The 24,398-nt window shown below is 39.5% G+C and overlaps 1 protein-coding gene across 1 annotated transcript in view; it reads right to left on the bottom strand.

Moving 5' to 3' along the window:
* The window catches only part of MAML2 (mastermind like transcriptional coactivator 2), a 411,147-nt gene that overhangs the window by 133,874 nt on the left and 252,875 nt on the right, over positions 1-24,398 (bottom strand). Inside the window, exon 2 of the mRNA XM_031961041.1 lies at positions 1,336-2,907. Coding sequence (XP_031816901.1) covers positions 1,336-2,907 — 1,572 coding nt within the window. The remainder of the gene's footprint in view (positions 1-1,335; positions 2,908-24,398) is intronic.

Raw genomic sequence — 24,398 nt, forward strand, 5'->3', positions numbered from 1 at the left:
ACCATCAGTTGCATTGATTCCAGATATACCTGACTTCAACCATCTAGGACACATTTCTATATTTTTTCCACAAATATAACATCAGAGAGGTTTTCAAAACTTGGCTGGAATGTAGCTGTCTGCAACATTGCCATGATCTACCACATGAATAACCCTATCCAAAAAGGAAATGAGGTTAGTCTGGCATGACCTGTTCTTGATGAAATCATGCTGGCTCATAGCAACAATCACATCTCTTTCTAAAGACTCACAAACCATCCTTTTAATAATGACGTGATCTTTTCTACAGTCAAGAGCTCATTCACCACTGTCCCCCATGAAAATAAATAAAAATAATCTCCTACCAAAAAACTAGATGCTGAATTCTATGTTTAAATTGCAAGAGTCAAGACCATCTAGTCCTCAGCTTCTTAAACTAGTTTGCACCCCATATGGGGTCTTGACACTAAATGTGGGGATCACGAAATTATAATATATCACCAGCAAGTTTGACTTGTAAACCTGTTTTATATACCTGCATACCTGGGGGCACATAAAAATTTCTTAGGTGAAATGGGGTCATGAATGGGAAAAGTTAGAGAAACCTTGATCTAGTTTAGCAGCTAACACACAGATTGATTGCCAGAAACACTTGAGGTGGAGCCTGAACTAGCGTAAAATGTAATTGGGGAATCTTTTACTATGTGTCCTCCAGGGATGCTTGTGAATGGATTAGTGGTCCTCATTTTCCATTTGAGGTGGACAACACTAGTTCAGTCCTTACAGGAAGGAAGAATTTCCTCTACAATATTCCTCATTGATAGTCATCCAGGCTCTGTCTGGACACGCTCAGGGAGTAGTGGGGATTTGCTGCATCTGTAGGCAACTGATTTCATAAACATACACATATATGCATAGTTATATATATATATATATATATATATATACACACACACATATATGAGCACACATGTATATAATGATATCTGTATCTAACATGCATGTATGGCACATATAATCCATACATGCACATGGATGTGTATATGTATACCATGCATATGCTAAGCCAGCATTCGTTTCCCTAGAATTTCCCTCCATTTTTCTTAGTTCTTCCTTCCGGAGGAGCTACACAGAACCCATCTAAGAGCCTTCCACAAAGCAGCCCTTCAAATATTTGAAGACGTTTTCCCTGACATCCCCACATGCTCCCCGCCCTTTCTGAGGCTGTCTTGTGCAGATTGCTGACGAATGAGGAAGCTCGCTGCCGTCTGCCTCTGAGGCTGACAGCACCCAAAGTGTCCCGCACCCAGAGCGCCGCCGACAGACGCTCACAAAGTCGGGCTCAAGAGCTCTTACCGGTCTGTGCTGCTGGGAGACGGCGTAGGGCAGTCCGGAGATGGGCTGGCCCTGCATCTTCTGAAGCATGATCTTCTGCTGGAGCGGAAGGGACGACCTCAGCAGGGGCTGGCTGGACAGGGTCTGAGCGGGCTGGGGGGGTGGCTGCGGCTGCTGCGGTTGCGGCTGCGGTGGCGGCTGGGCGGTCACCGAGCTCTGGGGCTGCTGCTGCTGCTGCGGCGGCGGCGGCGGCAGTGGCGGCTGCTGCTGCTGCTGCTGCGATGGCTGTTGCTGCTGCTGCTGCGGCTGCTGCGGCTGCTGCTGCTGCTGGGTATAATGCAGGAGAGAAGGCTTGCTTTGGGAAGCCAGGACCGGAGGCAGCTGCTGGTTAGCTTGCTCCGAGTTAAAGTGGAACAAAGGCTTGGTGTTGCCATGATGGGGCTCCAAAGGTGGGTGAGGGTTGCTCAGGAAGTTTCTGTTGATGTCCTGCGACTTTTGCTGCAGGAGGATGTCCAGGTGGCTGCTCTGGGTGGTGGGACTCGCTTTGTACATGTAGTTGGCCATCGCTTTTGACTGACTGCCATTCACTGGGACCCCAGGGATGGCCGGGCTCTGGGGGCTGAATTGCTGCTGACGGAAATTGGGGCTAGGAATTTTCTCCTGGCCAAAGGGCCCTGGGGAAGGCACCGCAGGGGACAAGGCTGACCAGCTGGAAGGCTGGCTTGGCTGGTGCTGTTGCTGCTGCTGCTGCTGCTGCTGCTGCTGCTGGATTAGGGCATGCTGCTGGCGATTGGCAGCTATCTGTTTGAGTTGTTGGGCGTGAGAGACTTCTTGCCAGTTGGTCAGGGGCCTGTTTGCCCCTGAAGAAGCCTGGGGCTGGCTCTGACTTGGAGGTCCCGAGGGGATTGGGGAAGAGGTGGAAAGGGCAGAATTGGCCATGGAGAAAGCAGGGCCTGTTGAGGGAGGCCTCAGCTGAGGTGAGCCAACTGGGGCTTGGGTCAGGCCTGGTGAGTACTCACTCTTGATCACCATCTTCTCCATCTGCAAAGGGGGCCTTGGGGTGCTCCTCTGGTTCTGCTGGCCCAAATCAATGTTAAATGGGTCATCCTGCTTTATGGTAGCATTGATCATATTCTCCAACTCTAGGTCGCTCATAGGAGGCACAGATATATTTGTCAGTTCATTAAACAGCTCCTGGAGCTCTGGATCCATCATCATTTGTTCCCCAGGGGCATCTCCATATCTACCAGGAAATATATTTTCCTGTGTCATTTGACTATCCAAGTGCTTGCTGCAAGACACCGTCTCCCCTGGTTCTTTCTTGACCTCCTTCAGTCCCAAGTTATACATACCATTCCCAGGAGAATGGACACTGGCTGGAAGAGTGCTGGTTTTCCTCAGAGGCCCCTGGCTCATAGGCATTAACTGACTTTGCCCATTGTTGACATGATGTCCAGTTTGTCCTGCAGGGAGACTTTCCCCTACTCGTATTCTCTTAATATCCAGGAAGGAGTTCTCCACAATGCCATTGGGCCTTTTGGTATTGGCGGGAGACAGGTTCACCACCTGCTTTCTCTTCAGGGAGCCCTGGAGCTGAAAGAGAGAACCAAAAAAAATTAGCTTATATTTAAAAGCTGCACCTAATAATAGTCAAAATTCTGCCCTCCTCATTTGAATATTTCTGTCTTTCACATGGAAGAGACTTTGAGAAAGAAAAACTAATAACTGTAGCAGATAGTGTATAATAAAGCTTTCAATTGTATGACCAGAACCAAAACAAAAAAGTTTGAGGATCAAAAGCAAATTTATATTAGTGGATAGGGGACCATATGGAAGTCTGTTTTTTAGGGCTCATTAGATGATCAATATTGTTTTTTATTTTTAAATTAAATTACATTTTAATTAGCAAACATTTATTTTTCTCTCTCACCTCCCCTTTCCTCCCCAAACTGAAAAAAGAAGCAAAATCCTGTAACAATATAGTTAAGTGTGCATGTACACACACATATATACATAAATTCCCATATAATCCCATATTATGTCTAAAAATGTGTCTTTTTCTGCATATTATTCTATCACTTCTTTGTTAAGAGGTAGGTAGAGTCCTTCATAATTAGTCTTCTAGAATCATAATTGAGGCAATCATCATTTTTAATGAGTATTAAGAAAGTGCTATATCTTCTTCTAAAATATTCCACACCTCCCCATATTCCACAGAAGGCCAGAAGGATTACATTTTGGCCCCTGATCAGAAAAGGAGCCAATCAGGGACCTGGGGTATAAACTCAGAATGCATTCACAGGCCCTGTTCTAACCTCTCCATCACTATCACCTTCTAAATAAATGTCCTGAATAGTTGCTATTGGGTTCCAAGAAACTTATTCAATCTTTTGTTCATTACTTTTCTAACTGTAATTCCACTGCTATGCACCAAGGTCTAAATAGTTTAACTCTTAAGCTCTGTAACAAGCAAGAGATTATATCTTATTCAAAGTGAGAAGCTACCTGCTATAAAGCAACCCAATAGATTTTCCTGGGATGGAGGTGAGGCTGGTTGGAGGGGAGGGAGGGGGAGCATTTGGCCTTATTGTGTTGCCTGCTCACAAAACTTATAACCAAGGCTAGAATGTGGCTTCTACCACTTTAAGAGATAGGAAGCTTTAAATAAATTGTTTTAAGTGCTTCATTCATCAGCCTAATAGAGTGTGTAATATGAACTTCAAAAATTGTAGAGATTGACTCTAAAGACCATTCTCCCATATCAGCAAATTAACAGGGGCCAGAAAATGCCTATCATTGATCCTTGGGTTTTCATAAAGGCTTCTTATTGATCAGACCAGCAAAGTACAAAAATGGCATCCATCAAAAAATAGTCTTCCTAATGTTGTTGGCCCATTTAAATTATTTATAAATAATTACATAAGATCTGAGGCAGAGAGATATTTTTCCAGCCACAAAATTCAAACCATCTTTTCCCTCAACCTTCATTTAGGACATTTCTCACTGCCTCCAAGCTCTTTTAAAAATTAAGTTCAATTTATTAAGCATATATGATTCACTAGGCAGGTACCAGGGATGCAAAAACAGAAAATTAAATAGGTCCTGTCCTCAAAGAGATTACATTCTCTGCTAAAGCATATGATATGCAAACAGAAAAAAAATATACATAATTCAAAAAGGCAGATAGTACTAACAAATGATTGGATCAGCAAAGGTGACATTGAGTTTGACTCTGAAGGAAGCTAGGGATTCAAAAAGGGCATGAGGAGTGAGAGCATGAAAAACAGTCTGTATTAAAGTGTGGAGATATAATGAATGTCAGGGAAGAATGTAGTAGGCCAGTTTGACTGGAAAATAGAGTGCACAAAGAAGAGTAATTTGGAAGGTCTGGAAAGATAGGTTAGATAGTTTGGGTCCATCCTCCTCCCTTAACAATCATGATCTGATGGTAGTCCCCTTTATCACCCATAATGTCTTCACATCAGACCCCAAGCACCACTTTGCCATTCTATTGAATGTTATGGTTTGAAGGGTCCTAGAATAGCCAAGTGGGTTTTGCTTTAGGCATAGCTTTAGATTAAATGAAACACAGAAAGAGTCTAGAGAACAGAAAAAAAAATTACACTTGAAAATTTATGTCCATCCCCAAGTCTTTCCTGGATATCCTCTCTTTAACCCTTACCCCTTCTCTGAGGCATGATAGGAGCTGGTGGTATGGTGCTAGGTGGCTCAGTGGGTAGAATGCTGTGCCTGGAATTCAGAAACTTGAGTGCAAATTCGAATTCAGACCGTGTGATCCAGCCTCTGTTTCAGGACCTGCCAGGTGGTGAAATGCACCACTTCTTTTCAAGGCAGTCCATTTCACTTTGATTGGAATAGACCTGGTTTTTAAAAGGCAAAAGCCAGTCCTTGGATAAAAGGGGCTCACGTTCTAAGGGCAGAAGCAACAGGCAAATGTCTAGAGCAACATGAGAGATCCCACTCCCTTGTAAACAGACTGGCTTTTGCCTTTTTGCTTTGGTGTCCTCAGTGCTTAGGATAGTATCCCAGGACCTATTAGGTGTTAATTAAATGCTTATTGACTGCATGAGAAAATCCAGGTGGTGCAGTGGAAAGAGAAACGAATCTGGAGCTAGGAGAAAAATAGTATCAAAGTTTGTAGTGACTGCGGATAAGTTATTAAACCTATAAAGGAGAGAGAAGAATACCTGTACTATTAATTTTGTTGGATTGTTAAGTAGAGAGTTCATAAATCTTAAAGGAGTTTTGCTTTCTGTTAAGCCTCATGTAGTACTCACAGCCATTCTGTCACTGAGCAGATGGACAGAACCTATAACTGTTCCCACAAAGTACAAACAGAGGGTGGTGAATTCTATAGCTAGTACTTGGGTTATCAGCTTTTGATTGATTTCCTCACTGCCATGAGAAAACCTGTTCATCCAGATTCTCCCATTGCTTTAGCCACTCCCTGGTTTGTAAGGGAGGCACCCTGGGAAACTGCCTTAACTCTTTCAAATCACCAGGCCCCCATTAAACAAATTTCTGTTTATCTAGTACTCCAGTATCTTGGAAATGCTCATGTGACTTTGCTAGTGACATAGTAGAAGAAGCTATGGACTTAGAGGCAGGAGATCAAGCCTTTTCCACTGATCACTGTGTGACCTTGAGTCTCACTTCTCTGAAATTTTGTTTCCTCAAGTGTAAAATAAAGGGGGCAAGCAAATTGATTATTCTCTGTCTCTTTCTCTTCCTCATCCCCTCCTCTTTGTTCTTTCTCCTTCTTTTTCTCTATTTCTCCCAGGCTGGAAGTACAAGAGTTACTCACAGACCCATGACATGAAAACTTTGACTGGTTCAGAGTCTGAAGTGGGGGCTCCACTTCTCTCCCACTCCCCTCACTCCTGGAAGCTTATCATATTGATTAATTAAGATGGAAATCTGATGAACTTAGTCATTATTATAGCTGAGAATTCCTGAGCTCCAGGGATCCACTATCATTAGCTTTTCTAGTAGCAAGGATTACAGGTGGGTACCACTGTGCTCGGATCCTGGTTCTAACTTCCCATGAGTCAGGAACAACCAAGGCACTGGGAAAGTCTGGATCATCATAACACTCCAAAGAAGAAGAATTGCTAAACTACATATTTTAAGCTACTTCATCGTTCTCATGTAGTGGGGAGGCAAAACTCCTTGGTGATATAGAAAAAAAGTCCCACAATTAGAAGAGTCCTAATTATTATCATTATTAATAGCAATTATTCAGAACCTCCTTATGGATGACATTATTCAATGTGAACTTTGCCTCTGTCCTTTAGGAGCTCATAATCTGAGATAACCATGGCCAGTCTTATGCGTAGATGGAGGCAGCTGCCTACGATGCTGTATGATGCCAGAAAGTCCCATCTGTCCCAAAATCTTTCCCTCATTGTTCTGAAGTTCCAATATTAGAGCTTCAGATTTTGGGATTAGGTCATAATATTTCTAGAAGACTCCTGTTAAAATGCAAATTCAATTCAATCAGCTCAGCGCAAAAATATCAAAATCCCCTTTGTAGTCAAGGTTTTATGTCCTGTCGCCATTTTTCTAAACTCTTTATATCACTTTCCTTGTGTTTAATAGTGACCTGACCTACCCTACTAAAGTTTAGGGCATTCTGTGGGTGTTCAGTAAATTCTTTGTAATCGACTGACTGACCTTTGGTTTCTTTCCTTTACCATCCTGGAAGACTCAGGAGTCATTCCGTGACTCGTATGGTACAACCTCCACCCAGTTGTGTCTGAATTGCTTGCCACGCCCAGGACCCAATTCCTGTTAGCCCTAAAATGCCCTTATTCTTTTCTTGCCTATAATATGAATATTTTCCTCTTCATCAACTAACAAATCAATTGTTTTATTTATGTATTTGTTCATTTAGCAAACAAGCAAGAAGGCATTAAGTATCCTATGTGTGTTAAGCTCCCTGTTACAAGCCAAGAAAGATGCAAATATAATTCAAATCTAGTTTCTGTTTCTACCTTCTTTTTATTTTCTGTATGCCCTGGACAGTGGCCTTACTTCTGAGTCAGCCCCAGGCTCTTTGTGCTATATGTATTTGTGTAAATGCCACATCTCCCTTGCTAGCTTATAAACTCCTTGGGAACAAGATCTGTGTCTTAGGCATCTTATTCCCCTAGCACCTAGCAGTTCATAGACACTCAATAATGTTTTCCTTTCCTTTCCTTTCCTTTTTTTATGGTGATCTTCAGAATAACAAGTAAAATCTGGTTTGCATATGAAGCATGAGTCACAGTACTTTCCTTTTTAGAACCAATAAACTATGTTGCTTTTCACTGTCATCTTTGTTCTCCTAGTTGAACATCTCAGTGTTATTTCAAATCCCCCATTTTGGCATGAAACTCCTGGTGATACAGTCCCCAGTGGGTCTGGCAAGATGAGAGGAATGAAGGACTGGCAAAGGAGGGGAGAGATAGGCCTGCAGAGAAAATGACCTCAGCTCAAAGGTAGAATCAGGGGCGATTTTTCTTAGTGAAATGTAAATTTTAAAACAGCTTTGAAACACCCTCAGTTTTCAAAAATACTTGAAATGCAAACTTCCTGAAGTGATTTAAAAACAGGGCTATTGCATAAGACTTCAGGCCTTTCCCTCTCTTTCCACTAAACTAAAAGCTCTCCATTGTCTACTCTGAAGCCCTGTATGAGAGGGATGTCTCAGACAAAAGTCACCATTTGGTCTATGGATCACATTATGTATGAAAAAATTAAAAGGGCCCAATCTTGCACCGTGTCCAATCTTTAGACCATTTTATTCATATTTAATTCAATTCAACAAACATTTATCCTTTCACTTAAGATATTCAAGCAAAGACTGGCAGATTACTTGTCAGACATTTTGTAGAGAAGATTTTTGTGTTCATAATGTGCTTTGCAAACTTGGAGGCTAAATAGAGATAATAAATATTTGATATAATAACAAATGTCAGTTACTGCTATTATTATAGATTAGTCTAGATGGACTCTTGAGATTCTGTGATTCTATGAACGATTTTCAAGCATTTGCTAACTCAGCAAAGCCTGATGCCCAATCTGATCATAAAATAATTATCATTGTAACCTGAGAAGGCTGGGTTATGCCCTTGGTTTGTTCCTACTACTCATACTCAGACAAGCTAGACAGTTCTCCAAGTTCTGTCCCAATACAGAGAGAAAGGATCAATCCTTCTGGATTCTGAATCCCAAACAAAGAAACTCCATCATACATGAAAATGAATAGCAATGGCAACTGATAATCCCTAGGAGCCTCTTTCCTTGACTGTAGCTGATGTGACATACAAATAATCTACTTAAAAGATGCTGCAAACTTGCTGTTGCTAAAATGGCCATTCTAAAGATCATCAGTGACCAAGAACATTCTGATGCTTATATAATAAGAATTGTTTATAGACCTTTTGTCAACCACCAGCTAAAATGCAGCAACATTAACATATGGATTTTCTGCCTCACACATTCCCTACTCTTTGGGTCTTTATAAGGGATTGACCATTCCTAACTTCTGCAATTGCCTCTGTGCTGGAAAGCAATTCCCACTCATTTTTGAACATTTTATGGAGAGGTAGCCACTATCTACAACAGACCTTCTGAAGCCCCAAACTTGTCCAATGTTGCAAAATTGATAGAATTATAAGGAGAATGCACATCTTTGTAATCTAAACCCAGTAACATCGGTCCATTAGACTCTACCCACTGCTCAAAAATATTTTTGATTAAATGGATATCAGGGCATAAGGAAACTAGACTCTCCTTTTCAATTGAGATCTAGGGCACTGTGACTTAAGAGGAAGCAGGTATGCAGAGATATTCATACCGAACCCATGGGAGATGATGTTTAACATAGAGTTTTGGTTTGAATGTTTTTTTCTAATCCCAGGAATTAGGGGTAGGGAGTGAAAGTCAACAGTCAAGAGTCATGAGAAAAAAAAACAACTCTTTTTTTCCATTGAAAGCAGTGCTGCATGGCTTTGTACAATTCTTCAAACAACATTGGGAGATTGAAGTTTCCTTTCACTTCTCACAGAAAACTACTTCTTAGTGAACCAGAGCCTCTGTGAGTAATAAATACTGTTTCCCTGAACAGGAGATAGGCGAGATTCAGTCCACAGATTAGGGCCATAGTCAGGCTTGATGTTTTGAATAGCCAATCATGTCTTTGAAAGACACTGAGGGCAAAAATAATCTATCCTATGCCATCTACTTCCCTGCTGTATGACTGTATGACTCAGTAAGGCAGAATCAAACTCAAGGTGAATTTCAGGGCTTCCTGACACCTATCATAGTTTTCTATCACCATAGACCACACTCTTTCCCTAACTAGATTCTTCCTGTAGTCAGCTGATGACATAGGGAAATGTGCGTTTTTAGTAGCCTTTTTTTTTTCAGGAAAAGGCCACCAAAACATTCAAAATGAATCTATAATATCTTCAGTAATCAAGATTTCAGAGAAATCTATAGAAATTTGGCAGTTTCAAGGAACCTTAGAAATCATTTAGTCCCAAACTCTAACCATTATATGAATCCCCTTTACTACATGAATGATTGATAAACTGAAAAAAAAAACATTAAAATACTTATTAGATGCCAAGCATCATATATTATTTGGAATGGCCTTTGTCTTCAAGTAACGTATTCTAATAGGGGTAGAGAAGGACCCATTCAGCCTCTGAACAAATAGCCTCATGATCTGTTTATATACTGTATCTATATTTATATAACTAAACAAGACTTTAGGAATCAAAGACAATACTAAAAATCAAGGAGAACGTCTAAGTTTCCTTCCCTTCTTTGTCCTATGATTCCAATGGTTCCAATCAAGCAACTATTCAGTCAATCCAGTCATCAGACATTTTATTAACCAAGACAGGATATGGCTAAAACCCAAGCAATTAAAAAAATTCCTATACAAAATCTGTTTTGTAGATTTTAATGTATACTTTTAAAAGTACTATAGTGTATTAAAATTTACAAACTAACCAACTTAAATATCTGTTAGTTGCTAATTAGATCAAATATTTTCTAGATCTTCCTTTGGAAATGACAATAATAAGGCCAGAAAGCAATGGTCTGAAGAGGAACCATTGAGGTGTCTATTTTCAACACTGTTATCTCAGAGCCAATAGTTTTAACCATCTGTGACTAACTGTTGACTCCATGCTTGGTCATCTCAACCAGTTGTAGCAACGAGAGAAAATCAAGGAATGCAGTGCCTATCATTCTAAATTAGTTACACTGTGTCAAGCAGGAAAAAAAGGACTTTTTTTCTATATGAGCCTGAAAACATCAGGTTCACTCTCCATGAAATACTTTCACCATGACTCACTTTTTGCCCTATATATGCCTTTTTTTATCCTATATATGTCTTGTTTGTATATTATAGTTTGCATATTGTTTCCTCCATGAGACTGTGAACTCCTGGGGAGCAGGAACTGTCTTTTGCCTTTCTTTTTATTCCTTGCACTTGGTGAGGATATTGTAGAGGAGATCCTTCTTCAGATATAGTTTGAAAGCGGTAACCTTCCATCCTTAAGATTTTTTGATTCTATGAGATTTTGAGTTCTGCCCCAGAACCATCACATTCTTCTGTCAAGGTACCTCAGCTTTGCTCAGCAGGGGCTACCTAAGGATTGAAAAGGAAGGATGGACACAAAGCCCAGGCAGCTCCTGGTTTCTACCAATTACTACTAGGCAGAGGAGGAAACCTTGGGTGCTGGGATGTCCCAAGGGACTGGCCTGAAAGAAAGTCACACAGGAAATCCACCAATTATCCAGGAATAATGGTTTTCATTCACTGCCTTTTTGGATTGACTTCAAAGGAGCACCCTACAAACGAATGGCTCATTCTCTTTTCCTAGTCACCCATTCTCTGACACTCATAATTTCAGTTTAAAGATTGACAAACCAGGACAGAAATGGAGATGGTTTATTTAGAGGGCTCTCACAGTTTTACTTACTGTTCATTTACAGCAATGCCCCTTTAGAAAGCTCCTAAATGTACCAAGGGGCACCACATATGGTAATATAAATAAAGGGCCTCTCCCAATAATGTAGAAAATACCTAACAAAGATTATCTTGTTTCTACTCCGTTAACATTATGTTTGCAAACCCATAAATGCCATTTATGGTGCAGCCATGGGAGGTCCTGAGATCAAGGAATCATAAGTTCAGAGATGGAAAGGACCTTAGAGTCATTTAGTTCAATTTATCTCATTCACAGATGGAGAAACTGAGGTCCAGGGAAGTCCAGGGAAGTCATATGACCTAGTAAAAGTTTCAGAGGTAATGAAGTAGCAAAGTCAGGATTTTATTTATGCATGGTTTCATTAATTCACAAGAAAAATTTGGAAAACATCCCCCTACCCAAAGAAAAACAAAAACAAAAAAACCAAAGCAAACTCTCTTTTGGGATTTGCTGGTTTAAATACATCATGTCTAGAGAGAGGAGACTGGACTATCCCACCTTCTGAAAGGGCAATCCCCGCTTTAAGGTTCATCTCTAAGTCCAGTTCACAGGAAAGCAACAGCATTGAGAAAGGTAATCCTGGCAAAGCACCTGAGAGCACCAACTCAGTCCTTTGATGCTTCTGGCCCTGATGTCATGAAACAGAGACATTTCTCTTATAGCAACGGTATCTATGTTCCCCATGAGTTAGCTGTTGATGTGTGTTTTCTCAACTCTTTCCATCAGCCCTGCCGACTCTGAACTGTATAGACAGAGCCTCTTTAGAGAGTGCCTTAGCTTTCACTCCCAGTCTGTGTTTATTTTAACATCAAAGACTCATCTAGGGGGAAATTGCTTAACTAGCTCCATGAAACACGAAGGGCTTTGCAGAGAGATTTGGTTGCAACTAAAAAAAAAATTAATATACTCTGGCCCAGTTTGTTAAACCTCTATTCTCCTGAAATCAGAAACTGTCCTGACAGATGGGGCTGTTCCCTGGCTCTTTCATGAATGTATAAGGCTGAAATGATAACTAAGGCATTAGACTCCCGCCACTTGCCATATATTTATGGGGAAAAAAAGGGATCTGGCTAATTTAAATGATGGGATTAAATGGGGGTGGGGAAGAGGGAAGTGCCTCTATGCTATATTGTTCCCAGTTTAGCTCTTTGAAGCAAGTGGCCCCTGCTATAACAATAGCTAAGCTTTGATCTAATTTTCTGTAGCCATGTAATTATCTCTGAGCAGAGGTCTCTACCTGACAAATCAGCATACTTCATAAGTAGCTATACTTTTTGAAAATGAGGTGGGGAGGAAGGGAGGAAGCCCAACCCCAAAATACAAAGGAAAAAGACCTTTAAATAGGTCAAAGCTGTAAAATCAGACAGAGGTCTGAGGATTATTCTGTAACAAACCCGTAAGACTTCTCTTCTTCATACTAAAGATTATGTATTTTCTGGAGAGTGCTTATGTTGGCCTTGAAATCTCTCTGACCATCAACATGTCACAGTGCCTTGAGGTGAACTGTTCCTGAAATCAACATCAATGGCTATTCTCTTGAAATACTGTGTGAAGAGTAAACTGACCCAAGCTTTGGAAAATTCAACTGCTTACTGATTAAATCCTGATGAGAAAGAAATATGAAGCAGCATGATAAATGTGGATAGGGATAATGAAGCATGTAAAAGAGGTCATCTTGCACCATCCTTACAAGGGAAACATCAATTTATTTACAATGTTGATAAGTCTGTTTAAAAAAATCAAAAATCTAGTCTTAACTGAAGAAATACTGAATCCCCCCAAAAGGCCCCTATAGTTTTTTTTTTTCATTTACTTTTTAGTAATAATGTGGGGCAGATGTAAACTGAGCAAAATCTCTGGCAACAACCTTGCAAATTGCTTTCAATGCAAGAGGCCAGCAAGATGGATGTCACAGAGACCATTATCATCAGGTCCAGAATACATGATTTTCCCTTTACCTGGCTCAGAATTGTCATCTTTTGACTCCAAGTGCTGTTTTAAAATTTTTTTTTTAAATTTTAAAGAATCCACCCCAACTATTATCTATGACTCATTCTCATTACTTCTTTGTCTCTGGATTTGCCTTTAATCAGCTTGGCATAGAGCACTGGCATTGGAGGCAGGAAGATCTGTATTCAGAACTTGCCTATTACACTTACTTGCCATTGGAGGACAAGGAATTCAGTTACACCCTTGATCTTTTGTATTTAGAGAATAGGGGTGATAGTACATATTACCTACTAGTAGTACAGGGCTGTTGTAAGGCTGAAATGAGAGTTTGTAAAGTACCACACAATATACTTTGTATTTAACTACTTTGTATTGTGTTTATATTTATTTCCTTTATACTATAGATGTTTTTACATGTATTTCTTATCTCCCTCATTAGTACATAGGTTTTTTTTTAGTGGGGATTTATTCTTGTGTCCTCAGCTCCTAGAAAAATGTTTACCACATAGTAGGTGTTTAATGTTACCAAGGTTCCTAGCTAAACGTAGAACATTTTGTATGAGACTAATTGGTGAAACAATGCAATCTGGACAACAGTGTGAGAAGTGCAGATGGAGAAAAGAAAGATCCTTTATTCTTTCTACGAGAGAGAGAGAGAGAGAGAGAGAGAGAGAGAGAGAGAGAGAGAGAGAAGGAGAAAGAGAGAGAAACTGAGACTTGTGGCTCTAGATTCTAGGGAAGAGAAAAATAAAGATTCTCTTGCAGCCATGTAGAAGAGCCAGTCTAAACACATCCCTGATTTCTACCTTGCTTCTTTAGAAGCTACAGGGAATTTCTCCTTGGATGAGGGTGGGGCTCCTGTTGAAGCTGGCAATTGGGATTATATTCATAATCCTTGCTGACTATTAGGATCATAAATCTAGAACTGGAAGGGACTTCTAGAGGACATCCAGATAAACCTATTCATTCTATAGGTGAGGAAATTGTGGACCTGAAAGTGAAGTGTTTATTCCAAAGTCATAAAGATGGTAATAAAAAAATATCAAAGGTGGTATTTGAATATAACTCCTCTGATTCCAAAACCATAGATATTTCCATTTTACTATACTAACTTCTTATTATTGTTCTCTCTACCTGGAAAATTCTTCTTCCTTTTTCTCAGCTATCCAACTTCATAATCTGACTCAGAATGTTTTTACTTTCTTCTGAAAACCTTCTGTGAATAATTCAGGCAAACTATAATCACTCCATTATCCTATGTCTCCTGAGCACAAGTGTATGTGATGGGCATTCTAGTAGGCATGTTGTCCAATGGCCCATTATGTTCTTATGGTTCTTTTGGTCCCTTTAGCACAATAATATCCAATTTTATCTTCTTCTGTCTTTACCCATTGGGCTTTATTCAATGCTTTGAATACATTAGGTACTCAGGAAATGTTGATGAGTAAGATTATTTAATCAATCAATCAATTAGTTTTTATGAAGCACCTACTGTGTGTCAGGTCAAGTACTAAGCACTGGGGATACAAAGAAAAGAAAAAAAATAGTCCCTGGCCTCAAGACTTTTCACAATTTTACATAATTAGATTAAGAACAAAATAATCTCATTTTTTCTTAACAATGAGTCATTTGAAAGACCATAGTAGTAATACTAGGCCCTTGGGCAAACAAGTTCAAAGCACAACTTTGTTGAGTCATTATGGGAAAAAAATGGCATTAATACACCTTCAGTTATCACATCAACCAAATACCCCTAAGACAGAGATTTGGATGAGGCATGATGTCAGAGAAGGAAACCACTTTGATCCCTACCCTTCCAAGCTTCAGAAAGTTCTGTCACAACATGGAACTTATTTTAAGATGTTATTTTCTTCCCAACTCCCACACCCTAGTTCTAGATGCTTCTGAACTCCTGCTGGTTTTGTTGCTCTCTAGTGATACCCTTTACTGTAGTGATTTGTAAGCATGTCCTATCTTTCCTTATATATTATAAGCTCTTTGCATTCTATAAAATTTTTATAATGTCTATTATGTGTAGATGTTCAATAAATATTTGTTGAATGATCATAACATTGTTTTAAAATATTTTTGATGACCTAAATTATGAGTTATGAGAGTCATTATTCATTCAAAAGCTACTAATTAAGTGCCTGCCATAGTGGATAGAGCATAGGGCTTTGAGTCAGAAAGACCCGAGTTCAAATCTAGCTTCAGATGCTTATTAGTTGTGTGATTCTGGGCTAGTCATTTAACCTCTGTTTGCCTTAGTCCTATGGAGATAAAAATGGCAAACTCCTTCATTATCTTTACCAAGAAAATGGTAAATACTTCAGTCTATTTTACAAGAAAACTCTATGGACAGTATTGATGTATTATGCTCCATGGAATCATGACAACAAGAAGAACAATATTTATTGTTTTCTTCAAATGCTTTATTTGATTATTCTACACTGACCTGTGTTCTGGATCAAGTAGGAAAGGGAAATCTGGCTCAAGCACTCCAGCTACCAGTCCAGTGAGGATGGAAGGCTGACTAATAAATGTAATACGCAGTATACTCACCCTCAGTTTTATGTGTGCTGATATAAAAAAGAATAAGCTCCAGACAATATAGAAAACAGGACAATAAAGTGCAATATTTTGCACCTTTAGATGTAGAAAAGAAATAGCAATGAATAAGTAACCTTGATCTTTAAGAACAGATGATGAAATGCATTTCCCTTTCTCAATAGAAAAGGAAGTAGAATCTTTGGGTACAGAATGTTATATGTGCTCTGTCAGACATAGTTACTTTGTTCATCGATTTTGTTTAACTTTTAAAATTTCTAGAGGGGAGGATTCAATGAAGAAGAGAAATGTTTGTAAATGCCCATAGTATAAAAATCAAAAGGTTTATCAAATAACATTAAAATTAAAAATAATTTAACAGTGACCTCAAATATAAGCTTTTCCAGTTTCAAATATAAGGTGATGATGTTAATGAAAATCATACTATATTTTCTAAGTACCTAAACTATAAAGAAGGCTTTTCCTCCTTACCTCTCTGGTGAAATCCCTGGTATCCCTGGAAATATAGGTTAAATGTCACCTCTTATAGGAGATCTTCCCTGATCTCTTCTAGTTGTTAGTTCTCTCTGTATACTCTCTGAAACTACTTTGTGTTTATTCTCTCTCTCTCTCTCTCTCTCTCTCTCTCTCTCTCTCTCTCTATATATATATATATATATATATATATATATATATATGTATATATGCCAGCCTGATTACACCTACCTGAATTGGTAGCCAACCCACAGAACAACCATTTATTATCATTGGCCAACTAGCCTCTATGCTCTACTTCCTACTAATCATTGTCCTTATGCTTCTAGCAGGCTTATTTGTGTTTCTACATATCATTTTCAAGTAGAATATAAGCTTCTTGGGGGCTGGAATTATTTTGTTCTTGTCTTTGTATGCTCAAATCTTGGTACACAATAAGTTCTGTATAAGAGCTTTATTAAATGGGATGTCAATACATCACAACCTGTCTGTAACCTGTCTAAAATTTGGAGTTAACTGAGGTTTAGAGATTTTAAGCGATTTCCCTTGGTTACACATTTCTGAAATATCAGTGAAAGGAACTGAAGTCACCTCTTCATGAATCCAAGGCTAATAGTCTATCTACTATTACATGATGCCTCCATCTGTAAGCTAGAAATATTAATACCTTTCCTACTTACTACAAGATATTGTCAGTAGGATCATATGAACTTATTGAGGGAAAAAGCTTTAAATACTGAAAGTCCCCAATAATTGCTAATGACTAAAGTTACTGCTAGGTGGCTCAGTAGATAGAGTACCAGGCCTAGTTCAAATTTAACGCCTTTTGGTTCAGTTTCCTCATCTATAAAATGAAGGAAATGGCAAACCAGTCCAGGATCTCTGCCAAGGCAACCCCAAATGGAGTCACAGAGATTTGGACAAAACTAAAACTGACTGAATGACAACAGTGTTGCTACTACTTGAACTTTATATAAGAATATCTCTTGATGAGAGTTGGACAAAACTGAAAATGATTGAATGACAATAGTGTTGCTGCTACTTAAACTTCATATGAAAATATCTCTTGAAGCATCAGGATAGGAACTAATCATATTCTAAATTAGGTTTCTATCTGGGAATCACATTTGACCAGATAGCTCATGATTTTGAAAATGAAAGATCTAATGAAACTTGTTCCATGACTAGTTCCCCTTATGGTTTTTCAATCTGTCATTGTTATTTTCAAAGTCACCAGAATCTGGAAATTCTGAAGAAACACCTTGATTTATGCACTTTAGAACAACTCATGTTATCTGTGCTAACCTCTCTAGCACATTTCTTCTCACTCTTCTACTTACTTCTCATTTTTGTCCTTTCAATATCCTTTTATAACATTACTAGTTATCTACCATACTTGGTGGCTTAATATGCTATAACTCTTTTATTTCTTTCTATTGATATCTTTTGGCTGCTGAAAAGGAAAATTCTCCCCATGGTGACCTTTTTCTGGGGCTGGCAAATTCATTGCTTGATGTGATAAGCCACCCCTGGCCATAGCAGATGCTATTTAGTTATTTAACACCAGTCATTTGTGTGTGCAAGCTTCCCTCACCTCCTTCCATTGTTTAACTTCTTTTAACTTCATACAAGCCTCTCTGATCAGAGTTCAGGATTCACCTGTATTTTCATAGGCAAAGAGCTGAAAAAAGCCCACTTTATCCTGCTAAGGCCAGTTCTGGTAAGGAAATTATCCAGTTCCATTAGTCTGGAACCACATTAAACGATGAAAATGTAAGGTTTTAACAGATTCGCATACAATATGCCCACCTTCCTGGGCCTTGATGGAGGGTACTGTTCTCTGCCTTGGAGATCTCCTCCATAATTAAAGGCAAGCTTTTGAGTAGGAATAGGGCTGTTTGATTTTCATGCTGAAACATTATTACAGGAATGCACAGCGCATAGTCAGCGCTGTCCAAACCGGAGCATGGAAATTGTTCACACAAATCTTTTCATGAGGCTGACAGAGCCTTCTGTATTCTCTTCTCATTCTGTTCCAAGGGGATTGGGGAGGAGGGTGGGGTTGGTGTGGAGATCAGTGATGGAATTTAATTTCTTATGATTTCTTATGTGTCCATTCACAAGGTTAGGGTATTTTTTTTAAGGGAGAAAAGTTGCTATGGTAACAGCCACATATCGCAGAGTTCTTATCTGAGCCTTAACAAATACTGCTTCTTAAAGAAATAAACAAATCCCTGAGCCCTGAAGAAGGCCACAGAGAAACATCAGCATATATACCCATGGATAGATTTGGCACATGTTGAAAATGAGCATTTCTTAGGGAGAAGGAAGCAGAGGGTATGATGGACAAGGGGAGGTGGGGCGCCCTCCCTGATCATCAAGTTGGGGTATTGTTCCTCTGAACAGTGCCAGGAGGACAATTCCTTGGTTGCCAGGGTTGACGGCTTGAAAAGAGGTGCAAAAAAGGAATGGCTGGCTCAGGAAGATCACAATGGGGTCCTGAAACTCCAACTTCCAAGAGGCCAATGTATATTTGATCTGGGCAGCCATGCTTGTGCCATGAGTAGTGTGCAGTGAGGTGGCGGCCTTCTGTTGCATCCCTAGCAGACAGATGATATCACAGCCGGCCCCTTCGGCAATGGCATGACAGCTTAGTCAAAGCTTCCGTTGAATATCCTCTCCCCTCTCACAGGGATGTTTAAATGGCCTGCTGTGCTCTGATGTCTGGGTGTGGATCCACCAAAAGGCATAAGCTGGTGGGCGGGTCGTTGCCCACTCTACATCCCACTGAGTCCATGCTGGTTTATTCTTCTCTACTGAGAAGCTTTGAGCTGGAGAAGGGAAAGGGAAGCAGCATGAAGAACTTGAGAGGCTGTGCAAGATTTCACCCCAAAGAACTGCCTGTTGCTTTCCCTTCCAAAACTTATCCTTTGAGATTGTGCTTCTTAGAGCAATTATAAGGTCTGAGGATATTTCAACAACTCCTCTTCCTCCTTCTCCACTTCCTCCTCCTCCTTTTCCTTCCTGTTCTTCTTCCTCCTCCTCCTCCTCCTTTTCCTCCTCCTCTTCTTCCTCCCCTTCCTCTTCCTCCTCCTCCTCCTCCTCTTCCTCTTTCTCCTCCTCTTCTTTCTCCTCCTCCTCCTTTTTCTTCTCCTCCAGTTACTACTACTACTACTACTACTACTACTGCTGCTGCTGCTGCTGCTGCTGCTGCTGCTGCTGCTGTTATTACTACTACTACTACTATTACTACTACTACCACCCAGCACTTTAAATTTGCAAATTGCTTTTCAGATATTATCCCATTTGATGTTCAAAACAATCCTGTGAAGTAGATAACAAGGTATCAGTATTCCCATTTTACGGATGAGAAAATTGAGTCACAGAGAGATTAAGCAACTTGATCAGGGTCACCTAGCAACTGGCAAGTGAGAAATTTGAACCCAGACCTACCTGCCTAAATATGTAAGTTCCTTGAGGGGATCTGCCTCATTTTTTAACTTGTATCCTCACTTCCTGGCATATAAGTGCTTATTGAATATTGATTATCTTTAGATCTAGTGCTCTATATAACTATTATGTCATACTATCTCTTATTTATCCTTTCATTTACACCTTGCCTACCACTCCTGACTCATGCCTGCATTCATGTGGTGATGATTCCTGATCACCAGCTCGCTTACCTTCACTATAGCTTTGTTTTTAAAAAAGCATAGTTGACATAATAGTAAAGGTAGTTTGAATGGCTTAATTTTTTTTTTCTGTTCAGTGATACTAGGAACAAAATTTGGCTTAATGTTAGATTATCTCTGAAAAAAAAATGAGAAAAAGCCAAGAGATAGAGAACAAATGCAATATTTGCTCCAAGGCTAAAAAGAGGAAATGTTAGAATTGTCTCTGTTTATTAGCTAAAGGCAAAGCTTTTGAGTTTGCCCACTCCCCTTGTATTTGAGTCATGGAAAACTAGTGAGCAACAGGCAAGAATGCAGGAATATGTCTGATTCCTCAGTCTTCACAAATACAAAAAATCAATTTGGTACATGTGTGTGTTTGTGTATGTTAATACAACAACCAACTGAGGTTTTCCTTTAAAAAAGAAAAGAAAAGAAAAGAGAGAGTACTACAAGAAAAGGCTTTTAAGAAGAGGGGGAAATGCTTCATAGTTTTCCACCTCCTTAATGACAAGCAAGGGACACATTTAAACATGCTGTGGAAAAGCAAAAAAAAAAAAAAAAGTCTAAATTTATGTGAGACAACTGAGCTCCATTGGCATTGTTTTTCTTCAGATGGTAAAGTTACTGCAAATCTTTAGTTTCAAATTCTCTCTCTGAAGAAAGATTTCTAAACTCTTAGGCAGACACATTGGCTCATTTTGTATAAAGACTCTCATTACACCAGCAAGAAATCCTAGGCTTGATTAAGTGGCCCCTTCGCTTTCCCCCACTATAACCTGTATTTGAATTTTCTACCAACTTTCCCCAAAGTCTCTTGGCTGCCAAACTATAAATGCTATTTTTGACTGAGTCACTCAGGCAAGAGGGAAAAAAAAGAAAAAAGAAGTTTTTTACTCCAGCTCCTAATGTTTCTCTAGCCCAGTTGTTTGACTAAAGGGAACATGTCCTTCCGTGGGTTTTTGTTTGCAAAAATGTGGATGATGGAAGAAAAAGTGGAGGCTAAGAAGAGTTTGTTAGGCCCCAAGGGAGCATGGAATAGTCTGCCCTTCTTCTATAGCCACTGATCACCCAAAGGGTGATGTTCTCTCCATAATTAAACATTACAGGGGTGAGAACTGAGAACCACTGAAAAGCATTCAAAGCTAGTTGTGTAAGTAAGCACACAATGTTTCATTTATTCACAAGAAGAAAGTATTTGGAGTCCCTCATGGTGGGCGTGGTTAGAAACACCTCCTGGAAAAATGAAAAATAAAACATTGGATGAAATCCTGCCTGGGGAGGCTGGCATACTATCTCAAGATTTGCATGGTTTTGGTGAAATCAAAAGTAAGTCATGCATTCTTAGGGAGAGCTGAACCACTCTTTAATAGATCAGACCATGACTAGGGCTGGGTCCTAGGTGGAAAATATAAACAAGATTTTTTTATTTTATTTTTTTTTTTGGTAATTTACTAGAACCAAAAATCATAGGATTAGCAATTTGGAGCAAAAATGCGATCTTAGATGTCATCTAGTTCAACTTCTTAATTGTGTAGAAGAAGAAACTTGGATTCTAAAATGACTTATTTAAGGTCACACAGTCATAGAGGCAATTTGAATCTAGATTATTTTTCTAATTCCAAAGTCAGTGTTCTTTTCACGTACCAAGCTGCCCATGATTATCATTCTGGAGGCAGGGTAGTAATCCTGCTAAAATCCCATCAGAGGTATAGTCACCTTGATGCAGTCAAAGAAAAGGGTCTCCATGTCTTTCTGTCAACTCAGTTTGCCTGCTTCCAAAGATACCAACACCATCAGCTTTATGCAGCTTGAGTGGAAGCTTTTTGTTAATACTCTAATGAAGACTTCATCAGTTCCCAAGAGATTAACAACTGGATACCAGTAACCCAGATCTATAAATGCATTCCTAGTCTTTTTCATAGCTCTAATCTATAAATTACCTACTTGATGCTTTGAATAGGATGTGCCATAAATATCTTATAAATATCTTGAAAACTGAACTCATCATCTTTCTCCTCAAACTCACTCCTCTTCCAGACTTTCTTATTTTAGTCTAAGATACTCCCTACCTTCTAGTTGCTTAGATTCACAACTTCATTGATTCCTAACTCTCCTCACCAGTAGTTCTGACTTGATTTGCCATTAACTCAGGAAGAGCGAAGTTGATGACTTTGGCAGCTCTGCCTCATTTAATTCTAATTCACACAGGAGTCAAAACATCACTCTGTGATGTCACTGGTCTTCCTTGAAAAGGAAGGACAAATAGTTGACAGATTTTGCCATTTCTACCTCTCAGGAGTGCATCTCCTTTCCACTCACACACAGACACTATGCTAGTTCAAGTGTTTATTATTTCTCTTCTGGATTATTGAGAGAACCTCCTAATTGGTCTGCCATCCCCAAATCTCTCCCTCTCTAATCCACACTCTATAATTGTCAATTGCCAAGCCTGATCACATGGCTTCTCCCTTCGATAACCTCTAATCATTGCTTCCAGAATAAAATAAAATTACCCTCTTTGATAGTTAAAGTCAACTGAACAAGCATTTATTAAGTACTTATTATGTACTGGGTATTGGCTAAACTCTAAGGATAGGTAAAAGCAACCAAACAACCAACCTATGTTCTGTTCTCAGGAAGCTCCCAGACTAAAACAACTACATACAAATGAGCAAAATAGGATAAATTGGAGATAATCAACAGAGAGAAGGTGCTAAGATTAAGGAGGCTTGGGGTACCTTTTTTGCAGAAGGTGGGACTTTAGCTAAGATTTGAAGGAACCAGGGAAGCCGTGAGCTGAACATGAAGAGTGTTCCAGGTATGGGGGAGAACCAGTGAAAATGTCCAGAGTTAAGTGATTGAGTGATTGAGAAATAGCAAAGAGGTTTGTGTCGCTGATTCACATAGTATATGAAAGGGAGTACAATGTAAGAAGACTTGAAAAGAGACAGGTTATGAAGGGCTTTAAAAGCCAAAAAGATGATTTTATATTTGTTCTTGGAGGCAACTGAGGACTTATTGGAGTTTACTGAATGTAGGAGGAGGTGATATGGTCAGACTTGTGTTTTAGGAAAATGAATTTGATAGCCTGAGTGGAGAATGGTCTGATGTGGGGAGAGACTTGTGTCAGGGAGACCAACTAATAGCTTATTACAGTGGTCCAGACTTGAAGTGATGAAGGCCTGGACCAAGACAGTGACAGTTCTAAAGGTTTTGAAGGTTAAAAGGGCAGGAATTGGCAATAGGATTGGATGTAAGGACAACAAAGAGTGAGGGGTTTGAGGAAAACAGGTAAGCTGTGATCCTGGTGATTGGGAAACTGATGATACCCCTAACAGAAATAAGAGAGTAGGGAGTAGGGGAGGGAGAATTTGAGGGAAAATATAATTGACTCAGTTTTGGACATTTTGAGTTTAAGATGCTCATAGAACGTTCAGTTCAAGATATCTAAGAGGTAGTTGGAAATGTGAGACTAGAGGTCAGGAGAGATATTAGTGGTAAATAGGTGGATCTGAGAATGATTGCAAAGAGATGATAATTGAATCTTCAGGAGATGATGAAATCATCACAATTATATAAAGGGAGAAGAAAAGAGCTTTAGTGGACACCCATGGTTGGCAGATGTGACCTGGATGAAGCTCTAGAAAACCAGAGTGAGAAATAGCGTCAGATAGATAGAAAGAGAAACAGGAGAGAGTAGTGTTATGAAAACTTGGAGAGAAAAGACCATATCAAGTAGAAGAGCGTTATCAATATTATCAAAGGTTACACGCAAGTCAAGAAAGCATCAGCTATTAGACTTGCTTTTCTGTTTTTCAGTTTTCTTTTCATTTAAATCCATGTTACCTTTCCAGATTTATCAGCCATCAATCTTCTTAACATACAGTACAGGCAAATTGGTCTTATTGTTCCTCATATACACAATACTCCATCTCCTCTCCAGGCCTTTGCACTGACTGAGTCCTTTGCCTTGAACACCCTGCCTCTTCAATTATAATTCTTAGAATCCTTTTGACAACCTTCCGTGTTCAACTTAAGCATCATCTGCAAGAAACTTTCCTAATTCCCTTAGTGGCTTGTATTTCTGACCCTCTCCCCTAGTCACCTTGCATTTATTTTCTATCAATCTATATATAGACACGTTATTACCCGTGGCTCAAGGACTGGATTGTTTTGATTTTGTTGTCTCTCCAGCAACTAGCACAATGTCTGGCATACAGTAGGTACTTAATAAATTCTTGTTGATTGCCTAATTGAAGACAAACATCCATCCCCTTATTTGCCTGTCCTTGCACCTAGGGCTTATAAACTGCCTAGTTCTCATTCCAAACCCTCTCTCCATGTCTAAGCAACTCAGAAATAATTTGGAAATGGAAAAAAAGAGAAGATGGTATTAATAGGATGGTGG

Source organism: Sarcophilus harrisii, chromosome 3 (assembly GCF_902635505.1).
Source record: "Sarcophilus harrisii chromosome 3, mSarHar1.11, whole genome shotgun sequence".
Taxonomy (NCBI): domain Eukaryota; kingdom Metazoa; phylum Chordata; class Mammalia; order Dasyuromorphia; family Dasyuridae; genus Sarcophilus; species Sarcophilus harrisii.